Genomic DNA, 18,312 nt, shown 5'->3' on the forward strand with positions numbered 1-18,312 from the left:
TGACTCAGTCCTTCCTCTGTTTAAAGCCTTCTCGTTTGTGACTATCAGTCCTGGTTGCGAGGGTGCGATCGGGTAACACTTTAAAGCCTAAACCAGTCTTGTCGCCCTTGTAAACTCGATCGGCTGTGTACCAACCTTCCTCCAGCAACTCTCTAATCTCAGTTGGGTAGGAACCAGCAGCCTCTTTATCAGCTGAGCCGATTTTCCCCAGACACAAGAACTTGGCTTATAGTGTGCCTTTTCTTGACTCTGTCATGCCAGCCGTTACTCTCCTTAAATTTTGGATTTCTCTGCTTGATCTTTCAGAATAGGGCCAGAAATGGGAACTTCTTCTGAGCGAGCCTGGACAGACCTTTGGTACGAGGCTGAATCTAGGCTTTTGTCATTGGCAAACTTGACTTTTCTGTGCTGTAAACCAGTTTCCTCTACACGAATGGAGGGTAGGCTACTGAGCTTTTCTTTTTTCCTCCCCTGAAGAGTGGACTTGGTAATTCCTAGATCTCTAGCAAGCTGAATTTGTTGTTTGCCCTTCTTTAGTTGATCCAGGGCGTACAATTTTTTCTTGGGCAGAAAACTACTTGCATTTGCGAACTGGCGTATCCATAACTGTAAAATATTTTTTAAAATAGGAAATTAATAAGTTCATAGGCAAACACCATACACATGTACAACCCAAGAACTAAGTGCAATGGGCCTGCAATGGCCACAAGTCACTTTATCCTGTGAAACCAGAAGAACATGGTTTATTTATAAATGTCGTCATTTTAAAAAAAAAAAAAGTGTTCCGGCAAAACGCAAACGGTATTACGGCCTTAAAGGGGAGCCAACTTATGATCGCATTATATCCAAATTCGTGTTATCGCGAGGCACGTTATTGCAAGGTTTGACTGTATTAGATGAGACCTTAGTGAGGACAGTCTTATCCTGTATCTACCAGCTGCAGGGTTTCTTGCATCTAGGTTTGGCTTCTCTCGGATAGGACATTGGAATAAGTAGATCATGGATTTTAATGCTCTTTCCTATGTTACCTAGAATATTAGTCTTCAACACTCACTTCCAAAGTTTCTTGAGAAACTCATTTAAAAGGTTCTAGACTGTTCAGTCGCTGAAGTCTAGAAGAAAATGTTCACTCCATCAGTTAGGCAGTTCAAGAGGGAATTTTGCTCAAATAACAAGCCAAGATGAGCCATTTCAAGTTTTCCACTCTTCAAGGTAACAGAAAAAGCAGCTCTGCTTCCAGAGGGAAATGAAGCTGAGCCAAGGCTGCATCTACAATCTCCATCTCAAAATGCTACATGATTCCCTCACTTTAGTGGCCCAAGAAAGCATAATAGGGAATTTTCACCATTTTGCTCATCTATGCACCTCTACAATGTCTGGCAGGGGAATCTTATTAATTCCATAGGGCTACTCTGTGGAATAGAAGTACCCTATTTAGGACAGATTAATTCAGTCCCCTTCATTACAAAAAAATCCATAAAGCAAAGAACTATTCGGGTCATTCTAATACTTCCATTTCATCTCGGAAAGATCTCATTAACTGAATCTCCATGAGAACTTGCAGTATATTCAAATCTGTACATCCCCACATGTCTCATGATGATTGACTTAGTAAGATTTCCAAAACATACCTAAGTCCTCTTTCATCCAAATTCCCTTTTTACATAATGGTTTCAAAGCAGGCTCTTCAAGAATTCAGGTCTTGACCAGTTAAACTGTCATTTAAGGTGGCTTCCCTGGTTACATGAACACCTATCAAGATTTTTGTGCTGTGGATCTCTGCAAGCTGTCCCCAGTTTGTAGATTTCCATTCTGGTCTAAGACATTCCTACTTTCAACACTTTATTTGAGTTTAAAGTTCGTATTTTCTGTGGTCAAAATCTCCTTTCTCATTACCACTAATTTAGCACCAAGTCTCTGATGTCGTATCTTAAAAACCAGACACCTATAGAACACAAGCTCTTATGAAAGCACCTAGTCCTAGAGCTGAAGACGGGCACTTTACTCACACTTGACTTAGGAATATAATATTTCATGAGTCTTCATGTTTCCTCTGCTTCCACTAGCTGCTATGGTCTAGTCCATGAGACCAATGAAGTGGAGAGTAATAAAAAAAACAAAACAAAACTCTACTTCTGAAATTTGCCACTTTCTTTTTTCCATGCCTTCGTTATTCTTTGTATGGGATGTTAATTTGCAGGGTTTTATTTAGAAATTCTGATTGTCAAGTTTTGTAAGTTGCTACCTAGCAGTTGCGCATATTCCATTAAATACGAGGTACCGATAGTTCTTCATGCAGTGCAAGAAATTCTTAACTCTTGGCCAGTGAATAACGTGCAGTTCCCAGTTAGCACTCTGACTTCAATCTCTTCAAATATGCTGAAGGATGCTGCTAACAGACAACTGCTTCTTTGTAAATGGTATAATCTGTTGATCATAACTGTCACCTAGATGTTAAAAGGTGTAGTATTGCTATTCAGTTAAATTTGGGAAATTGACATTGAACTGCTAGCATTTCTCAGATAAAAATTCAATAACACTACCTTTTTTTGTAGAATTTCATCTCATGCTTTCATATTACAGCATATCATTTCGAAGCTTTAGTGTAAAGAATGTTAAATTTTTGTCTCCAGCTAAATTGGAACATCTAAGTGGCCTTGGACACTTCAGTATTCACAGTTCTCTAACAAATTGTTTTGCTGTTTACCAGGGCACAGGCTTCTAGAGCAATGAGATTTGTTTTAAAAGTAGCAAATCCAAGCTCAGTGCTGCTAAGTACATGCAATTATACTTCTTATAAAGAGTACTGTTGTCAAGTCTTTGACTATAAAAGTGCATAACTCATGTTTGGAATCCTTTCACCAGCTTCCAAAGGAACTGTCTTCTGAAGCATTTGACAAGACCATTTTACGAGCACTAAATCAGGGTTTCCAGAAGAAGGAAGAACGGCGGCACCCAGATCTAGAGCCAATAATAAGGTAACTAGCTGAGCAGACAAATTATTTTCTTTGAAAAAAACCACTTAAGTCAAGTGAGCTGTGAGCAGCATGGCATTCTGTGATAAGACTACCTCCAAAGGCTCTGGGCTTCTTCACAAAAGTAATATGATATGTGTAACATGTGGAAACCTATTGTATCTTATTCTGTCCAGTTTCTCTTCATTTCCTTTTTGGCTTTTAATCTAAGTCAGAGAGCTCGTTTACGTCGGATCGCCAGGCACCAACACCTGCAGAGGCACAGAGGATGCCGGCACCGTTGATTCCGATCCCGCGGGGCTGTCGAATCCAGTGCCTGCCTGCTCCCCGGCATGTGCCGTGGTTGAGCCTCCTGCTCCTGCTGCTTCCTTGCCAACTGCACTGCAGCCAGAGAGCTCGCCTAAGTCGGATCGCCTGGCACCGACACCTGCCGCGGCACCGACAACGTCAGCACCGTCGATCCCGGTCCCACGAGGGCCGTTGAAATCCAGTGCCTGACTGCTCCCCGGCACGCGCTGTGGTTGAGCTTCCTGCTCCTGCTGCTCCCGTGCTAACGGCACCGCGGACAGAGAGCCTGTCTAAGCCGGATCGCCCGGCACTGACACCTGCTGAGGCACTGGCGATGTCAGCACCGTCGATCCCGGTCCCACAAGAGCTGTCGAATCCGGTGCCTGACAGCTCCCCGGTACACAGTGTGGTTGAGCTTAATGTTCCCTCCACACCGGAGACATTTCCAACGACGAGGGATCTCGTTGCCGTGACAGAGTGGATGCTGCCTGAACCCCCGGCACCGCCGGTGCGGCTACTACAGTCTCTTGGCAAGCCTCCTTGATACGACCATCCTCTGTCGGCGCAGCGCACCCTTCATGATCACGATCCCGCAGATGCCTCAAGTTCCGTCAGCACTCCTGCTTCCGACGCCACTTGCAGTCCCGACGCTGCTCTCCTCGGCACCAGTCGCACTCGCCGCACAGGTCGGTTGTCCCGTTCACGACCCGATAATCCCGGCACCGTTCCGGCTCCCAGCACCGCTACAGGCACTGTGACTTCTGTAGCCGCTCCCAACTCGAGATCTCGGTCGATCTCCCAGCACCGCTCTGGTCACAGGTCCGGATCTCGTTCCAGGTACCAGTGCGCCTTGCGGCCGGTCCCAGGTGCCGAGTTGGGCAAGGTCTGGGAGTCAGACTCTCTGCCCATGATTTTTCAGCACCTCCTTGGCCATCCAGACACGCATCAGTGTCTTCCCACGCGGACAAATCTATGCTTAGGACCGCGATTCTGGTGTGCCCACCAACAACCTGAGAGCCCATCAGGCTCTCCTATGGAGGTAGCACTCAATGCGGACCTCCAAGCTGCAGGAGGTCCCGAGGTAGGGGACCCGATAGTGGACATTCTATCGGCGGTTGCCCCGTAGAGGGGCCCTACCCGTTTATTCGGACCATCCAGGCGAATGCCGATACTTTGTAGAGGGTACAACTACTGGTCTGTCCGTCCGTCCTTTGCGCATAGTTCATTCAGTTGGTTAAAAAAAGGGAAGCATGGCCAACACGGCGCCAGCCCCGAAATCGAAGGGCTAGGCGAATGACCCTACTCAGCCGCAAGTGTTATCTGCAAGGCTCTTATAGCCCTGCGTGGCAATCATAAGCCTGCTTAGCCCTATAACATAAACACCTGGATACGGGGGATAATATTATGGAGGCTTCTCCATCAAGACTCCGGCCAAGAGTTCACTGCCCTTTGGAGGAAGGGAAAAAGGCGGCTAGAAGCTCTCTTCAGGCCTCTTACATGAGGAGTCTCAGGCTTCAGGTTTCAAACCTCGGCCTTTCACAGCTTACCATTTGTTGTAAAGGCCTCTTTGCGGTGAAATCAACCCCAGGCTGCAAAGCCTGAGGGCAACGGGTCCTAATGAGCTCTCTCGGCGTGCATACGCGACGACCTAGCAGCCTTTCTGTCCCCAGCCACACCACCACATCTGCCTAGCACAATGGCTTTGCAGTCGTCACTAGTTGTCGCGGCGACTGAGGTGGTCGCAGACGACCGTCAGGACCCCTAGAGGGCCAAGATCGAGGCCCTCACACATCACGATGACCGGGGACCAAAGACCGAACTTTCAAAGGTGCGGCCCGAGGGCGGCGTACCAGGTTACAAGCTGGTTACCAGCGGGCTACCAACTCCTACTTCCTCTTGGCGTGGTCCAGTTAACTTCAGTTTTCGCAAGGGTCCTGCACACATGGTGGAGTTTGGGTCCACCTCCAATTTGTTCCAACCCTGCCGCTCTTCAGGGACTCCTCTCGGGCGCAATTCTCTTACAAGAGGCGCAGACGCGATGGATGAAAGGGGCAACTATTCCCTAATCCCCGCCCTCATACGGAGGTCTCAGACCTATCCTACACCTACGAGGACTCAACCAGTTTATGTTAAGGTTGAGTTCCGCATGGCATCCCTGGGAACCATTATCCTGTCCTTAGATCCTGGAGGGCTGGTATGCCGCCTCAATATGAAGGACGCGTACTTTCACATTGCCATCTTTCCCTCCGCACAGGAGATACCTCCGCTTTCTAGCCAACCGTTGGTACTTCCAGTTTACGGTCCTGCTGTTTGGCCTTTCTACAGCCCCACAGGCATTAACCGAGTGTGTGGCCGTAGTCGCCACCCACCTCCGCCGACGCCGGATATGCGTTTCCGTATCTGGGCGACTGGCTTATCTGAGGAGACTCCAAGACACAAGTCACTCAGTGTGTGGGCATCGTCAAGGACCTATTCACATGTCTAGGCCTGATGGATCACTATGGAAACATCCACTCTGGTTCCCACGCAGAGATTAGACTTCCTAGGGGCTATCCTGGACTCCGAGTAGCCGGATCCTGCTTGCCACGGTTTCAGGCGATGGCCACGATCATCCGAGGTCTGCAAACTTTCCCGGCTCGCACTTGTCTCGGCTTCCTGGGTCCCACGGCTACCTGCTAGTTTATAACCAAACACGCTAAGCTCTGTCTCTGTTCATCTCCAAGTTTGGCTCAAATCGGCGTATACCGCCGGATAGGGGCCCAATGGTCACCATAGTCACCATTCCCTGAGCATCCTAGGCTCCCCTAGAATGTGGCTAACTCCCTCCCTGGTGTGGGCAGGGATGCCGCTCTATCCGCCCCAGCCCTCACTGTCCCTGACGATGGAGGCGTCATCTCTCAGCTCAGGTGCTCACCTCAGTAACCTTCGAGCTTAAGGCCTTTGGTCTTCTCAGGGGCTGGCGTTCCACACATCAGTGCCTCAAAGATGAGAGCAGTCTGCCTGGCGTGCCAGGGGTTCCAGCAGCAGCTGCGAGGCCATGGCGTCTCAGTGTTTACAGCCAGCACAACGGCCATGTACTACATAGACAACCTGGGAGGGACATGGTCCTCCTCCTTTTGTCAGGAGTCCATCCATCTCTGGGACTTTTGCATAGCCCACTCGATAAATCTGGTAACATCCTTTCTCCTTGGCAATTCGACTCAGCAGGGTTTTCCTGTCTCATGAGTGGTCGCCCTGCCTGATGTGATGCATTTTGTGGCCAGAAGTGGGTTTTTTCCCCCACATATGGACCTGTTCGCTTACCGCGAGAACGGAGAAATGTCCGAGGTTCTGCTCCTTCTAAAGGTCTCTCCCCGGGACCGATCTCGGACGCTGTCCTCAATGCCGTGGAAGGGCCAACACCTTTATGCCTTCCCGCCGTTCCCCCGGCTCATTGGGTCCTGCTCAAACTTCGCAGGGCAGAGAGCGCGCATCATCATGATCACTCCAGCGTGTTCCAGGCAGCACTAATACGCCACGTTGCTCTTAGAGCCTGTCAATAGCCTGCCCAATTACCCTACCACTCCACCCAGACCTTGTACCTCAGGACCACGGCAGACTTCGCCGCCGGACCTGCAGTCTCTTCACCTCACGGTGTGGCTCCTACGTGACTATCAGGGGCAGGATGCCTTCCACCTGGTCAACGTACCTGGCCAGGTGGAAGCATCTCTCCTACAGGTGCGAACGCTTAAATCTTACTCCTGCTGGGTCTCGATCCCCTCTATTTTGGACTACCCTCCGGCCTGCAACAGCAGGGCCTAGCGGTGTTCGCCGAAGGTACACTTGGCAGCCATCTCTACCTTTCTCCAGGCTAAGGTGGTCGTTCTGTGTTCTCACACTCTATGGTTTCGGGGTTCCTCAAGGGCTTGGAGCGCATACACCCTTAGGTACGCCGGCCCAGCCCCAACCTGGGACCTCACCCTGGGTTTAACCAGACTTATATGTCTCCTCCATTCGACCCGTTAGCGACCTGCTCGCTGCTATACCTGTCTTGGAAGACAGCTTTCCTCGTAGCCATTACATCGGCCAGACGAGTCTTCGAGCTCAGGGCTCTTATGGTGGTTCCGCCATATATTATGTTTACAAAGACAAGGTGCAGTTACGTCCACACCTGGCTTTCCTCCCTAAGGTGCTTTCGGCCTTTCATGTTAACCACACTCAACGTGAACGGGGACAACAATTGCACTCCTGGACATCTGTAGAGCGCTCGCTTTTATGTTGAGCGGACAAAACCATTTTGTAACACGCCCCAACTCTCGGTCGCAGTAGCAGTCCGAAGGAAAGGCCTACCTGTTTCCTCTCAGTGGATCTCATCTTGGGTGATAACGTGCACCCGCACTTGTTATGATTTGGCTCACATTTCCCAAGCCACATCACCATGCGTTCTACCAGGGCTCAGGCTTCATCTGCCGCCTTGCTAACTCGTGTACCTACCCACGAGATCTATCGCGCAGCTGCATGGTCCTCGGTCCATACCCTGCTTCGCATTATGCTCTGGTTCAACAGTCAAGAGATACTGGCAGCCTTTGTTCCGCAGTTTTACATTCTGCCATTTTTCACTCCGACCCCACCGCGTACATAAGGCTTGGAATCACCTAACTGGAATGGATATGAGCAAGCACTCAAAGAAGAAAAAGACGGTTACTCACCTTTGTAACTGTTTCTTGAGATGTGTTGCTCATATCCATTCCACAACCCGCCCTCCTTTCCCCACTGTCGGAGTAACCGCAAGAAGGAACTGAGGAGCGGTTGGGGCCGGCAGGGGTATATATTAGGCGGCATACCGGCGCCACTCCAGGGGGCGACCTGCCGGCCCACCGAGTGTTGCTAGGGTAAAAGTTTCTCCGAACGTGCACGTGGCGCGCGCACACCTAACTGGAATGGATACGAGCAACACATCTCGAAGAACAACAGTTACAAAGGTGAGTAACAGTCTTTTTTTATCTTTGAGTGCCTGGTATTCAACTGAGACACTCTTAGGAAGATCCTCTTAATAATTAGCTGCTCTACTCAAGAAAATGCTTGTCTTGAGAACATTATATGGTAGCGTTATATCCAGGGATCAGATCTCCACTGTATTAGGCGCTGTACAAACACTATAGGAAGACAGTGCCGCAAAGGGCTAATAAGTTTCATGTAAGATAGGAGGCAATGAGTGACAAACAAGATGTCTTGAAAGAGAACGGATAAGGGTAGTATCGTGTGAAGATGGAATTAAATAGGCTAGCTATATATAGAATTTGATAGTCCCAAATAATCCAAATCCAAATTGATTGTAATAGAAATTCCAAGACACACACACTCTAAAATAGAGTTCAGATTGGAATGTACATATTTTTAAGACTAATAGCTTGACACGGCGGCTGTAATGCATGATTATGAAAGAATTACAAAGCCAGGAAATTCTGTTAAGGTTACACTTAAAAAGAAATCCAAACATGTTATGGTATGGAAATGTGGTTAAGATACCCAAACATTAACTGTCTTGTGATGCCATGCGTTAACCATATAATTATGGCATTGTGGTTTTTGCGGTTCCAGGTTAGATTAAACTGGCTTTTTTTTTCCCCTCATGGTGTCACTGCAGGACAGCGTTAAATTTTTGTTTTGTTGTTTTAAATGTAACACAACTTGACGTTTTTCAGCAATAGAAAGCATAGTTTTCTGGAAAATGGAACTGGGTAATACTCTTCAGCAAGCAAAAACTGGAACTTGGGCTGGAATTTCAAAGTACTTGATGTTAGCCTAAGCCTTCTCTTACTTGAAGGCTCATGGTTTTTGTTGCTGACTCAGTGGGAGCAGATTTAAATAGAGTGCTTTTGAAAATCCAGTCCTTTTTTCATGTTTACCTCCAAGAATATTCAGACTACTACTCTGTTATTTCCATAGTCAAATTTTAAATCTACACATAAAAGAATAAATTGACTGGATTTGGTAGCACCTTGTGCTCAGTTTCAAAAAAATTTAAGATGCTGGAGCACTAATTCCGTCGTCTAGTAGCCCCAAGTCTTGCTTATGAATGTTACAGGTTATTTCAGTCAGTTAAGAAGTTCAAGCTAGTCTGAAACCAAAAATGTGGAATTTAAAAAAAAAAAAAAAAAAAAAAATTCTGTATGAATGGATGTTTTTAGATGAACATTGAGACTACTTTGCAAGTCATGGTTGGTTTTGCTTTTAACTATTCCTTTGCAAGCTCTGTACTCTAACAATACTGTACTAGCTCAAAGACAAAGATGGACTTTTTTATATTGTCTATACCAAATTAAGTGTTAATGAAAACTAAACTTTGTTTCATGGTTTAATTTAGGATGATTTTAAATGACTTATGGTTTTACGTTAAAAACCAATGTTTTAAAGTAACTGAAAACTCTTTTATTTCAGGCAGCTATTTTCAAATATGTCACAGTCTTTTCTGCAGAGTCAAAGAGTATACAACTTCTTCCAGTCAATTTCATCAGAATCTTTGCGCGCACACAGTAAGAAATTTCTAAATATTCTTTTGTGTAATATAAAGAAGCTGTAGGACTTTTCTTCCTGACCCCAAGTTACTTTATCCCTTTTATGAACTTTGTATCCATTGCAGAAGTTACTATTGAGTGGTCCCCCTCTCCAGAATACAAATCTAGAATGAGACTGAAGATACTGTAGAATGTTCTTTGTTTTCTTTGAGTTTCTAGCAAAGGGGCAGGCAAACTTTTTTTGGCCTGCGGGCCACATCAGGTTTCCAGAATTGTATGGAGGGCTGATTAGAGGAGGCTGTGCTTCCCCAAACAGCCTGACGTGGCCCTGCCCCTGCTCCCTATCCAACCCTGCACCCCTGACTTCCTCCCACCTCCACATCCAACCCCTGCCCTCCTTCCTGACTGTCCCCCTGGGACTCTGCCCCCATTCGACCCCCTCTCCCCCCTTCTCCCTAACTGTTCGCCCTGCCCCCATTCAACCCCGTTTCACGCCCTCTGACTGCCCCGACCACTATTCACACCCCTGCCCCCTGACCACCACCCTGACATCCTGTGCCCTCTACCCAACCCCCACTGCTCCTTGCCCCCTTACCGTGCTGCCTGGAGCATCAGTGGCTGGTGAGACTACAGCTGCGCCTCCAAGAGCACCAGGACAGGCAGCCGTTTCTCCTGCTGGAGCCAGCCACACCACAGCACAGAGTACAGGGTCAGGCCGCAGGCTCTGCAAGAGCCTTGCCACTCAGAGCCTTGTGCCAACAGTGCAGTGAGCTGCGGGCGAGGGGGAACAGCAGGGGAGGGACCGGGAACTAGCCTCCCAGGCCAGGAGCTCAGGGGCCAGGCAGGAGGGTCCCACGGGCCGGATGTATCCTGCGGGCTGTAGTTTGCTCACCTCTGTTCTAGCAGACTGGCAGCACTTAATGTGTGCAGCAATTTGGGGCTTCCTGATTTTGGATACTCCATAGAATCTCATTTATGGCCTGGCTTCACCTCAATCAAGAGGACCACTGGAAGTATACATAATTGAATCAGACTTTTTCTTTGGATCACATCAGTCAATGGTTGATCCTGCTTTTTGGGAGGGAAATCTTTTTTCCTCCCATGCTAGTATGCATACTAGTGCATAGTGTGCAAGCTTTTTGCCCCTGCAGACCTTTCCATATATTTGTAGAGATTGAGTAAAGGACTGCAAGGCACAAAGGGAAAATAACTTATTGTGAATTATTAATTTGTACGTTAATCGTCTTTACCACGGTGCCCCCCCCCCCCAGCTTGAAGCCTTCTGTATCATGTTTATAGCCCTGTAAAGTGAATGACAAGCACCTTCATAGACTTCGAACAAAATATTTATGGATTCAGCGGGGCTGACTTCATATCAGTTGCAGTTTCTTATCTCTGTTCTTCCTTTTGCTAGATGCCTCAATGCTGGATGCTTCAGTGCTTAAAGTAGGATTTGCACCAACTGTGTAAATGTTGGGGCAAATTGATCTCCAAAAGATATTGAATCTTGTCCAGAGTCTCTTTTGGGCTCCTATCCCTGACAAACATATTTTTGCCGTAGATTTCCCTGGTGGGAAATCTGTTATGCAGCATAAGTTGGTCATGCAGCCTTCACTTTGTCCTCTGGTGCAAATGCATTAGAGTACAGCCTAATAATATGATCACGCCTTTTTCCAAAAGACACCATGTTGCATTCAGTGCACAGGGTGGACCATGTTTGCGTGGTGGTGGTGGTTGGGGGTCTAGACTACTGCCTCAGTTGTTGCAGAAGTTTGAAGTTAAGTTGCAAATGAGGCAGGATACTCCAGAATGGAAAAGGTTAGTGTTGTAGTTAAAGCAGTTGAGTGCTACTCTGAAGTGAATTCTATCTCTCTTCCATAGTTCCTACGTTATGCTGGGCAAATTACATAAACCAAAACTTCCTGGTGTCAGTTTCTTTTTGGGGTGCCCTATTTCGGACACCCATGCTTTGACTTGCAGAAGAGCTGATTATTTGCAACTGAAATCAGTAGGAGTTGTGCTTTGAACATCTGAAGTGCTATAATAAAATTAGTGGACACCTTTGACAACCTTGGCCTGAATCTCTGCCTTAGACCCTCACTCTGTAGTTGGGTTACTGAATATCTTTCATCATAGGGCTGTTTTGAAGATAGACTAATGTTTGTGAAGCACTCCTATGTAACAGGGATAAACACCATAAAGTCTATGAGGAAATTTTAATAAATTTGCATTCAAGGCAAGTTTTGAAAGGTGTGCAGTAAACAAGGCTTAGGGCCATGCATAGAGAGTAAAGATAGTGAATTGGCTAACCATTCAGTGAGCAGTCATCCACACTGCCTGAGACAGTAGCTCTCAGTCCTCATTCCCAGTGTCACAGCGACCCTCTCCCAGCAGACTGGAGAAGCACCTGCAGCAAAAGGCCTACTCAGTCCGAGCCTGAACTGTGCTTTGGGGTAAAGCATGCTCAGTATTGACAGTGTTCAGGAAAATTTTATTGCCACTTCCATAAGCCTCTAATCCACATGTGCAAACTGTTTCCAAAGACTTACAGTTCAGCCAGATGTTCATGGATTTTCCTGGACAGGAAAAAACAATGATTCCAGAGCAAACACTGTCAGATTTCCTGTTCCAAAGCATGGGAGTACTTTTTGTTTCTCAACAAAACAACCATTAGAATTTTTTTAAACTTTTTTCCCTTATCTCCCTGTCCCCAAGAGCAGAGCCCAGAAAGGGAAACCTCAAGGCAGATACCTTGTATAGAAAATTTTAGCCCATGTGGCTGGCTTGGCCGTTATAAGTAACTGCAAATTAGAGCTTGCAGTGGAAAGTATTAGGCAAACTTAGCTATAGTTAATGCCACACCACTTTCACCTATACTTGTGAAAGGATTAAGAAATAACTCTAAACTTGCAGAAATGCATTTGAACCCATTTCAAAGAGATTTTTAAAGTAGTTTGTTTAACAGTCTTCAAACAGTCAAAGCTGCACCATAGTTTTAAAATGACACACTTATTCACTCCTTCTCTCAAAATAGCCAGCCCTGGAAGGGTTTGTTGTCCTGAGAGTATGTTACTGATATAGTTCACATTGTGTCATAGTTGGAATGTGAAGGTGTTAGAACTGCAAAGAAACACAACTTCTTAGTCATTTATAATGTGTGCTGAGTGCTTTTATTTGCATTTGGTACACCTGTGTAAAGTATGCTTTTGGTTTTAATGATATTTGCACGTAACTTCACCTGCTACTCATCTAGCTAAAATTAAGATGGTATCTTTAAGTTGGTGTAAAAGCCCCGTTCGTTTGTGTTCTCTCTCTCACTTTTTTCCCTTAACATAGCTTCTGGTTTTCTGTTCCTCTTGCAGAAGCTAACTTTTTTTGCCCTGAGTTAGTTGCTGTAATAACTTCCTAGAAAACTACATAAAACTTATTCTCAACAGGTAACTTACAACCCTCTTTGAAGACAGCTAAGGCATCAGAACACTTCAAGGAGGACAGTTCAGAGGCTTCAAGTCAGGAGGAAGGTATTCATGTATTCAAAGGTTCTATTTCTGAGTAACATTTTTACCAGGCTGACAGTCACAGAAATGATGTATTTGACTGACTTCTACCTCTTGTAAAGTGCTGAAGACTTTGGATGAAAGTTGCTATATATATTTTATTTTTTGTTACTGCACGCTTTCAGTAACTTGATACGGTTATTACATTTTGTGAATAGGAAGGCTTTGGAGGTGTGGTTGCTTTTTTGAGTTTTTGGAGAGGCTGGGGAGAGCAGCTAGGAAGAGTTGTGAGGGTTTGTTAGCACACAAAGGTATTTGTGACTTCCTCATGTGTCTATTTTTTTATGACCTAGTTAATGAGTGAGTTATTTCAGTTTTAGTTGACGCTTATTTATAAAACATCTTAAATATGAAGATCCTTTATGTGGAAATACCTCATTCCTCTATTTTTATCTCAAAGCTGCACTTCTGTAGCATTGTGACCAGTCACTAGCAGTGACTTTAACCCTTTTGATCTGGGTAATGAACTCCAGGTATGGGAGTTGGTACTTCTCAGATACCCTGATAAGTTTTGATGGGATGTACTAGCCCAGTGGATAAGTAGTCTCATTTTGAAAAGAATGCGAAGCCAGTTTTGCATCACTTGTGCAGTATGCTAGTTTGACTTTTCATTAGGCAAAGGATGGCATGCAATGCAAAGGACTATTAAGCCATACTGTTTGCTAGTGCACAGCATTATCATTCCTATCTTCTTATGTGGATATGCAAGGTGGAATGTGATGTACTTTTGGATGCAACTTTTCTGACTCTCTTTTCAAATAAAGAAATGTGAAAGACAGCAGCAGCTTGGGCCATCAGGCAGGAATGCTAGAGACAAGACTAAATTCCTGTTCAACCTCCGGTTTCATAAGAACTCGGAATAGATTGCTAGCTTCTTTAGTAGAAGTGTTACTATCTTTAATTTTAGCTATTTCACCATAGTACTGCAGTAATACTTTGAAAAATAGCTATTTTGTATCCATTCCTTTCACCAGTAAGTTATTTGGTCAGGTCCCTGTTAAGGAGACACATTATCCAGTGGATTCTCTGATTGTGATTGTGTTGCAATGTATGGCAAAATGTGATTCTTAAAGTTCTGCACTGTAAATGCCAGGGTTGGTTGATTTGTGTCAAATTTTGTTCCCTTCGAGACAGAGACACTATCTTCTACCACTGGAAAACTATGCAATTCAGAGAAGCTTTTATCTGTTTTTGAAAGAAAATGTCATCCATTGTGCTGATCTATCTTAAAACTCTAAACAAACTGGAATGCATTTGAAAATACACCGCTACCTCAATATAACACGAATGTGGATATAACGCAGTAAAGCAGCGCTCCGGGGGACCGGGCTGCGCTTTCTGGCGGATCAAAGCAATTTCGATATAACGCAGTTTCACCTATAACGTGGTAAGATTATTTGGCTCCCGAGGACAGCGTTATATCGAGGTAAAGGTGTAGTTCAAATTGTCATTTTTACATTGTCCTTAAATGAGAACTTTTTCCACTTTAAGCATGTATTCAAATGCATCTGAAATTTTAATGCCATTAGAGTAAACTTTGGTAATGCTCAAGGCCGGCTCCAGTTTTTTGCTGCCCCAAGCAGCAAAGAGAGGGGAAGAAGGGAAAAAAAAAAAGTCGTGATCAGCAGTACTTTGGTGGCTGCTGTACCACGCTGCTTCATTCTTCGGCGGCAATTTGAGGCTGGTCCTTCCTTCTGAGAGGGACCGAGAGCTTGCTGCGCTGGTGCCTGGAGCCGGCCCTGGTAATGCTTTTAAACTTCATACTTTCCAAATAATTCCAATTCTCACTCTGCCTTCAGTCTTCTAGCTGGATCTCTAGTTTGATCTTGTTCTGAACTGCATCTTTAAGGGAATTGAGGTAATGATAGCAACTTTCAAAAGAAAAATAGAAAAACCCAGAAATGATAGCAAAGGAGACAAAGATGTTACTTAGAAGCCAAATAGCAGCAGCAGTTGGACCGCAGAAATTTTGCTTTTGGCAGTATAATAAATATACAGTACTTCAGAGAGGTAAAAAGACAACATCACTGCTCCAAGGATTTATGGTTAAAAATAATAAACATTTTTCCACATATACATTCTATTACTTGTAAGGTTTACTTAAATTGCAACTAATCTCAGGTTCTAAATGCATTATATCAATGCAGGAACTTACTCATTAAGCACCTCATAACCTACCAGTACCGTATTAAGCTTCTGGGGCAATATCCAGGAGTTAGAGAAAGGAAACAATTTCCATTTTTCCTTTTGATTTGACTGATTATTTTTTTCCTCCCTGTCCCATTGAGCTACATCTGGCAACCTCTAATGACACAACCAGGGCACCTATGGTTAGTCTGTTGGTGAAAAATAATCCCAGTTGCTTATGAAATGTACACTTCTCTCCCTGTGCTTTTTGGTATTTTTGTAACTTTTCTGGGAGACTGGAAGGTCCCCAGTCCTACCCATCTGATCCATGTCAACTGACCCCTGCTTCCATGCATTGATTAACTTGAGTGGCCATCTGTGCAAGTGTAAGGGGTCCATTCATGTTGGATCAGATTGTAAGACTGGGATCTGTATCTATAGTAGCATTGGTCTTTTTCCTGTCACTACCAAAACGTTGCGTGAAATATAGTCAAGAACTTTTACTGGATCGGTTATTTTCCTGGATTGAGTTATAATAGAAAAATTATTACTATTGGCATTGCTGATTTGTGTTCTTTTTTCCTTCAGATGTAATGCAGCACACATCAGTCCATAAAAAACATAATGGGAAAAGTCCTGTTGCCAAGTAGGTATTAAGGTTTGCAAAATGAGCATGTCTACTTTAAAGTCAAACTTAAATAAATCCATATTTATTAGTTGCTTGAAACTTTAGGAGCATGCAAGTTTCCTTTTGGATCAAGGCTTTTTCAAACTGTCATAAGGTATATTAAGTTGTCTTTATATTAAAACTTTAAGAAGAAAGTAGTTCAGTTGGAAGACATCCCTGGATAATACTTCCTAAAATGTGTTTTTAAAAAATGTAGTTGCCTAACATGTACATCGGGTATCTCATACTTTCCTTTTCCAAAGGTAATCCGTGTTCCTGGGTATTAAGACTTGGAAATGAGATTTGAAAGATGACTAGCTGGCTCCAAATAATTTTGGGACTATCTTACAAAAAATGGCATTGTTATTCAGGGAGCATACAGAAAATCATAACCACAAACTAGCTTTTCTTTTTCTCCAAGGTTAGGTCCTTGCCCAGTAGGGGCCAAGTCTTTTACCAGTAAAGGTTCACAACTTTTCTGGCATAAATCAGAGATTAAATACTTACATAGTTGGCGTATAAGACTCCACACATCCCCATCCCCAGTTTTCAGTAGTTCCTCGTATTATTGAATCATCCCTCTTGTGTAGCTTTTCAAATTTTTCCTATGGAGGGGGGAAAGTATAGTTACGATCTCCTACAATAGTCCATCAACTAAAGCATTGAAATCTTAACTTCTGTTTATGGCCCATTGTAAATGTAAACAATCTTTTACAAACCCAGTTTAAAAAAATCTTAGACATGCTTTCCATGTATATTTTAGTCCTTGAATTATTAATGAAGAATGCTAACAATAAGCCTATCCAGAAATTTTGTGGAAGGTATTTACTCAAGAATGACCATACTGGGTCAGACCAATGGTCCATCTAGCCCAGTATTCTGTCATCTGATACTGGCCAATGCCAGATACTTCAGAGGGAATGAACAAGTTAGGACAATTGAGTGATCCATCCCCTGTTGTTGAGTCCCAGTTTCAAGCAGGTTTAGGGATTCCTGGAGCATGAGGTATCATAGCTCCATATTAGCCAAGATGGTCTATCCTCCATGAACTCATCTTAATTTTTTTTGGACAGTTACATTTTTTCATTGTGTAAAGTAGTACTTGTATGAGGAGATATACCTATCTCATAGAGCTGGAAGGGACCCTGAAAGGTCGTCAAGTCCAGCTCCCTTCCTTCACTAGCAGGACCAAGTACTGATTTTGCCCCAGATTCCTAAGTGGTCCCCTCAATGATTGAACTCACAACTCTGGGTTTAGCAGACCAGTGCTCAAACCACTGAGCTATCCCTCCCCCTTCCTTGTATTAGTTTTAAACCTGCTGCCTATAAATTTCATTGTGACTTCTACTTCTTGTGTTATGTAAAGGGGTAAATAACACTTCTTTATGCACTTTCTCCACACCATTCATGATTTTATAGACCCCATCATATCCCTCCTTAATCGTCTCTTTTCCAGGCCTAACAGTCTCTCTCTCTTTTTAATATCTCCTTGTATGGAAGCTGTTCCATACCCCTAATCATTTTTGTTGCCGTTCTCTGTATTTTTCCAATTCTAATATATTTTTGACTCTGATACCTATATATTTTGTGCCGTGTACTACTGATTATCCTCATTACATCAAGTTTCCATGATGTATAGTCTACCAATATCCTTGTTTAATGCCTGGCACTGTGGTTCGTCCATCTTAGTATCTAGACTTACAGCATTTATATATAATGGTCTTTTTACAGCAGCTTAGCATTCCCAGAAAATCTGTATGCGAGGTGCCTTATGGCCTGCCACCTTGTTCTTCATTTCTATATATAAATTTTATTGTATCTTGGCCATAAAAAAACAAAAACAGAAACTGCAAAATATCTAACATAAGTATCAATATGTATCTTAAATTCTGTGGCTCCTGGCACAGAGTAAGAAGAGAAGCTGATTTTCCATTTTACTTACATACGTGCATATATCTATCATGCTCCATCTAAATTTCTCTCTTACTCTGGAAGCTATAACTTGTTCTGTGCCACACCTTGTCTGTGTAGACCTAATCGATTAGGACTAAACTAAACCTATTGGATACATAAGATGAGGCTTCTGTTAATTTAAAAAAACAAAAAAAAACCCAGCACTTTGATTAACCCAGTTGCTGGGATGGTACAGGAGTTCAGGTAGGAGCAATCTGAGACTTGAAGTGCCCCATCCACAGATTGAT

The 18,312-nt window shown here is 44.2% G+C and overlaps 1 protein-coding gene across 4 annotated transcripts in view; it reads left to right on the forward strand.

Moving 5' to 3' along the window:
• The window catches only part of ZCCHC2 (zinc finger CCHC-type containing 2), a 347,582-nt gene that overhangs the window by 45,380 nt on the left and 283,890 nt on the right, over window positions 1-18,312 (forward strand). For 3 of the 4 annotated variants that reach the window (XR_012655308.1, XM_075062812.1, XM_075062814.1), the window contains exons 5-8: window positions 2,866-2,978; window positions 9,684-9,778; window positions 13,198-13,281; window positions 16,033-16,090. Coding sequence is in view for 3 of the 4 variants with exons in the window: in XM_075062812.1 (XP_074918913.1) it covers window positions 2,866-2,978; window positions 9,684-9,778; window positions 13,198-13,281; window positions 16,033-16,090 (350 nt within the window). In the remaining variant the exon portion in view is untranslated. The remainder of the gene's footprint in view (window positions 1-2,865; window positions 2,979-9,683; window positions 9,779-13,197; window positions 13,282-16,032; window positions 16,091-18,312) is intronic. The other variant, XM_075062813.1, reaches the window with a different exon arrangement.

The sequence above is a fragment of the Chelonoidis abingdonii genome, chromosome 2 (genome assembly GCF_003597395.2).
Source record: "Chelonoidis abingdonii isolate Lonesome George chromosome 2, CheloAbing_2.0, whole genome shotgun sequence".
Taxonomy (NCBI): Eukaryota; Metazoa; Chordata; order Testudines; family Testudinidae; genus Chelonoidis; species Chelonoidis abingdonii.